Genomic DNA, 5,899 nt, shown 5'->3' on the forward strand with positions numbered 1-5,899 from the left:
TGTCACTTCTCTTTTGTGTCTTTTCAAGTTGGTCAACGTTCTTATCTGAATTGTAAAGAAGTGTCCCAACTTTCTCTTGTGCTAACACATCTCCCTTTCTCCCCGCATTTTTCAAAGCATTGAAGTGCTTTAAATAAATCTTTTTTAAGACCACATCCATGCAAGTAACACTCCCCTAGTAAATATTCTCCTTCGACTAATCCATCACTTATAACATCTTCAAAGACGTTGACACTTAACTCAAATTGGTAATATCGCAATAAACATTTCCCAAACATTAACTCGGCTTTTATATACCCTACACCCATCCCTTTTTCACTCCACTGTAAAGCACTTGATATACTCTTCTCTACTCCATCTCCATAATAATAACAATTGGCTAAGTTATACATAGCTGTCCCATTCCCATTTTCAGAAGCTTTTAAAAACCATTTGACTCCTTTCGACTTGTCCTCTTTAACACCTTCTCCACAAAAATAACATTTCCCTAAACTACACATCCCACTCACTCCTCCAGCTTTTGCAGATTTTTTAAACCACTTGAATGCAGTATTACTGTCTTGGGCAACTCCATCACCTACTTGATACCAACACCCAACATTGAACATGCCAACACTACTTCCATTAGTAGCAGATGTTTGGGTCCAATAGCGAGAAAGTTGTTTATCCACAGAAACACCTTTGCCATATTCATAACACGAAGCGAGAAGACACTGCGCTTCGGAATCTCCTAAAGCCGCTGACTGCTTTAGGTATGTGACACCTTCTACATTGTTCATTGGTACACCATCACCATTGAAATAACAGACGGCTAAGTTATACATCCCCTCTTTACTCCCCATCATCCCAGAACGCTTGAAACATTCAACAGCACTAACATAATCTTTTTCCCCAGTCTCTCCATTGAAAAGTAAAACACCTCTGTTGTTCTCAGCAGCACCACATCCACCGATTGCTGCCTTTTCAAAAAACGTCATCGCTGTTTTCATCTCAATTTTTCCTGTTGCTCCAAGAGCATACAACACACCACAATTGTTTGTACCGTCCATATTACCACTCACAGAACTACTTTGAAATAATTGAAGTGCTGTTTTCGACGATTCAGAGTCTTGTTGCATCATATACAAAACAATTCCAAGATGCAGGTCAGCTTGTGGGTAATGGTCAACCATCAAACGACGAAGAAGGCGCTCGGACTTTAAGAGGTTCTTTGGACTCTCATACATGCACTTCATTGCCAATGCAAACGTTGCTTCTTTATTCTCTTGAGAGGACAGTGTCTCGAGAACACTGAGTTTTTGTTTGTCTGTTAACACAAACCCACCATTGATGAGTGCAATGAGTTTCAGTTGCGACTGGACATCTGTCTGAGAACAGTCGATGAGCAAGTCAACTCCTTCTTCGATCTGCCCACTTCTAATTAAGAGTTTCGATAACAACTTTTTAGAAGGCAAATGCGTTTTACTTCCTCGTTTTTGTAAAACTTCTATAGCTTGTTGATAATTTCCATTGCGATATAATTTTGTCGCAACGTAGTACACGCCATCATCAGTATCTTTCTTCCCCAAGTCTTGTAGAAAAGAGTTGCATATCGTGTGAATTGAAATTGAAGGTGAGAGACCAGACAACACACAACCGTGCTTTTCGATGATTGGGTGCGATGTAATGATTTCGTTTGATGGGTTCCGAATTTTGTTAATTTGAATGATTAATTGTTCAATCGCTTTTTGTTATTTTTTCAGAAATTATAAAAAAGTTGAATCCAATTCGATAAAAATATCGAATTCCAGAAATGCAACATTTGGAATTAAAACAAAAAATATCAAACATAATCTTTCTTTTGGGTTTTGATTCCAACAATTTTCGATGATGCTAAAAACTTGACTTGGTATCGCAGAAGTCTTTTTTGGTCGGTTTCCTTCTTGCACAAATTTGATTATTTCAACCTTAGACATGCCACAAAAAAACTCGCGTTGTGAAATTGACTCATATAACATCATCCCAAAACTGTAAGTGTCACACTCAAACCCATAATTACCACCAGACATAATTTCTGGGGCCATGTAACACACTGTTCCGACTATATGAGTCATACCAACATTCTCATCATAAATAGTCGCCGAACCCAAGTCCGCCAATTTGGCGTTGATGTCGATAAATTTCTTGTAGTTGAACAACACCACATTTGCTGGTTTGATATCGCGATGTATCACATTGTTTTTGTGGAGAAATTGGATCGCTTTGAGCACATCGAGGAGTACTTTCATTTTCAGTTCATACGACATAATTTTCATTTTGGTATCGAATCCTCCATAAGGCGCAAGTTCCAATAAGAAGTGGACGGACCCTTCAAAGTACGACATTCCAAAGCATTGGACCAAATATGGATTTCGCAAATTGACAAGGAGTTCGAGCTCCTTTGCGACAAGCTGTGGCGATCCAACAACACGTTTGATAGCAATTTTCTGTGAGTTGTACATCCCCTCAAAAACAACAGATGAAACGCCCCTCCCAATAACTTTCTCTGCAGATAATCCACTCACGAATTCCGGATTCACCCAAAGAGATGGCTGTGTTTTAAACGATACGTCAAATTCACAGTAAATTGAAGCGTCGACATATATCGATATTTTTGTGTTGATGTGTGTACAACACGTCGGATGGAGAATGACAGCAAAAAACTTTTGCGAGTTCGGGCATATTTGAAGCTTTTTGGGGTAAAAAGACAATGAAAAGGTTGGCGTGTCGACATTTTTACCTTCAACGCAAATCGAGTGCGTTGTTTTGTTGTTGACACATAGTTGTTCAGTTGTTTCTTGCATCACTGGGATCAATTTTCCTCCAAATAGTTTAAGAGATAGAAAAAATGGGGTTTTTAAAACCAACCTCTCTTCTAAAACGTCAACAGACGCTTGGACCATGGACTCGGAACCAACGGGGTCAAAGTCGAAATCGTCCATTCAGTCTTTCAGTTTTGAGTTCTGGATATTTTTCCAATTTCATATTTCGATTTTATATCTGAGGTTATTAATTTATTGTTTACTTAAGTACAAAATACTATATTTTAAAGATTTTTCTTTGCAATTTCAAGAAATCGATTTGTTTTTAGTAATTCTGTAGTTTTATTTAGTTATAATACAAAAGGTATAATTATAGTAAGTTAATAATATAATGATGAGTCGAATAATCCCATCATAAAGTTCCTTCTTTTGCACGTGAGTGATTGGTTTTGCAGTGGTGCTGCACGAGGCACGTTTCGTGAAGTTCGGCACAGTTTGTGTTTTCGTCGTTGCGAAGGACACATGTGTTTTTCATTCTTGAGCAATGAACAACATCACCATATTGACACCTCTTTGGCTTGGCAGACACAACCAACACAATGGAAAGCACCAACATTAATAACATAATAATTGCTCCTCCCTGCCATTTTCGTGCTTTAAATGAGCTGTCATTCCGTTATTGTTTGTCATTTACTCATTTTAGATTATTTTTTCGTTTTTTTCACAAAAACATTTTGTTGTTTTTTTACAAATAAATAATTTAATTAAATATTTAAATTATTAACAAATAAAAAATAAAAATAAAAAATAAAAATAAATAAAAATGGTCCCGGCGGGGATCGAACCCGCGACCCTCGCATTTCTCTATTCTATAAGTACGATGCACTACCGACTGTGCTACGGGGCCTTCTTATAATAATAAAAAATAATCAATATGGTAATTGATGTAATCAATTTAAAAATATAATTTTAATTTAGTATAGTTTTATCAAAAATAATGGTTGAGTAATAAAATGGTTATAGTTTTTACAATAATTGCATTAAAGCACATTATATAAAAATACTCATTCAATATAATTTACAATAAGTAAATTATACTACAAAAATGGTTTTATTTAAAAATAAAAATGTTCTTCTTTTGTTCCTTTGTTTTTCAACTTGAAAATATCCCACAAAATTCCACCTATTTTCGTGTGAAAATTTTGGCTTCTTTCCATTTTGCACTCATTTGAACGTGCTTGACATTATCTACAATTTCAAAGTAACAGCAATGTCTTTTGGAGTCGAATTAACACGAACACGCCCAAAACCACAAAGCTGCTGTGACTGCACATTTCCTCTTTTCTGTTTCCCTGTTTGTTACCAGTGCAAAAAAGTTGTCTACAACTGCAGCCATCAAACTGATATTCGTCGTCGCACAGTTGCACTGAGTGTCAAGTTAACTCGACTTATGAATGACTATCAAACACTTTTAGAATGTTTTGACCCAACAAATCCGGAAGGGTTTCAGCCGCTGAAAGACCAATTTTTAGAAATGGTTAACACCCTTGTTAAACAATCTTTTGAGCCCGAAGACACCTCATTTGAGAGGCAAAAAGCTGTTCAGAGGTCTCAAGAAATAAAGTCGAAAATTCTCAATGAAGTATTTGAGACGGAACAGGCTTATAATGCTGACCTGTTATTAACTCTCCAATATTATATTCCTCTTGTTCAAAAGGAACTTAAAAGTGATGGTGTAGAGTTTGAAACTATTTTAGAAAAAATTTTGTATCTTTCGAATGATTTTGTCTATGTTCTTGAAAATAAGAAAGAAACGATATTAGAAGAGATTCAAACACTTATTGGAAGACTCGACATTTACGCAGACTACTTCGCACTGTACCATAAAAACTGTAAAAAGCTCGAGGAGATGAGGAAGATGGAAAGTTTTTTGAAATTGAAAAACAACGGGCTGTTTCTCAGAAAACTCGACGTCATGGACTTTTTGGTCAAACCACTCCAACGACTGACAAAGTACCCACTGTTACTTAAAGAGGCGAAAAAGTATTTAGTTGCTCCAAATGAAATCACGTGGGTGACTAAAGTCGAGACACGGTTGCAAGAGGTCATCCAAACGCAGAATGAAAGGCAAAGGAAGTTTGTGTCGAACGAAATGCTCAAAAACATTGAACCCAAATTGAACTGGAAAAAACATCAAAAAATTGACTTCACCCAAGCGGACTTACTTTCAGAGAGTGATGTAAGTGCTTATGAAATCTCCAAAAAGGAAAAGATTCTCGACAAATTGCTTACATTCCACGATCGGATATTATTTGCAAAGAGCGGAGTGTTGGGAAAATATGATGTTAGTGATATTGTCTTATTCACTGAGATAGAGCTGAACACAAAAAGCACTGTACAGAAGGAGGTTGAACTTAAAATAAAACGAGAGAATCCAAAGAAGTACAATATCACGTTTAAGTCGCAAAACGAGAAGAGCGTCTGGATCACTAAATTCAAAGAATTTACTGCTAAAAAAGACACTTTTGGATTGGTCAAAAGCACAACAAGAAGCGAAGTACAAACACTGAAAAAACCAAAAGAAAAAGACGTATTTTCACTCTTACATAACTACTCGTCCTCAACAATGGGTAAACTCACAACGTCTGAAGAATTTGTACATGTGTCAAGACAGTCTTTGCTTTAATGATTTACTAATAATTTACTATACATTTTCTTTTGTTTTTTTTATAGATAAATACAATTAAAATAAATATTTTATCACAAAATTAAAATGAAAATACGACAATTAAATCATTAAATTATTTTATAAAAAATTGTGCAAAAACTATTTTATTATAAGATTAACATTTTTGCTGTTTTAAATATAAATATCACAACAAATCATATTTACAATCAACGTTATCAAGTCATTGTATTGACAAACTATCATTTTTATTGATTGTTATCATGGATTTGTGTGTGAAAACACAAAAAACTTACCAATAAAATATACCTTTTATTGATTTTTAATAACACTCAATTCTTGTTGTCTGAAAATAACAAATACTGGAAAAGGATGTCTGGAAATATCATTTGAAAATATTTAAGAGTATTTATTAACAAATAATGATTTAATT

At 35.1% G+C, this 5,899-nt stretch overlaps 2 protein-coding genes across 2 annotated transcripts; one reads left to right on the plus strand and one right to left on the minus strand.

Annotated features, from left to right (window-relative positions):
- Positions 1–41: 41 nt before the first annotated feature.
- EIN_152590 (serine-threonine protein kinase, putative) lies at positions 42–2,960 on the minus strand (the record flags this gene model as incomplete). Its single annotated transcript, XM_004257995.1, has 2 exons — positions 42–1,723; positions 1,829–2,960. The coding sequence occupies 2 exons, from the start codon at positions 2,958–2,960 to the stop codon at positions 42–44; spliced, it is 2,814 nt and encodes a 937-aa protein (XP_004258043.1).
- Positions 2,961–4,050: 1,090 nt separating this feature from the next.
- On the plus strand, positions 4,051–5,466 carry EIN_152600 (hypothetical protein; the record flags this gene model as incomplete). Its single annotated transcript, XM_004257996.1, has 1 exon — positions 4,051–5,466. One exon carries the CDS (start codon positions 4,051–4,053, stop codon positions 5,464–5,466), a length of 1,416 nt encoding a protein of 471 aa, XP_004258044.1.
- Between the last annotated feature and the right edge of the window lie 433 nt (positions 5,467–5,899).

Source organism: Entamoeba invadens, assembly GCF_000330505.1.
Source record: "Entamoeba invadens IP1 unplaced genomic scaffold scaff_1105074726367, whole genome shotgun sequence".
Classification (NCBI taxonomy): Eukaryota; Evosea; order Mastigamoebida; family Endamoebidae; genus Entamoeba; species Entamoeba invadens.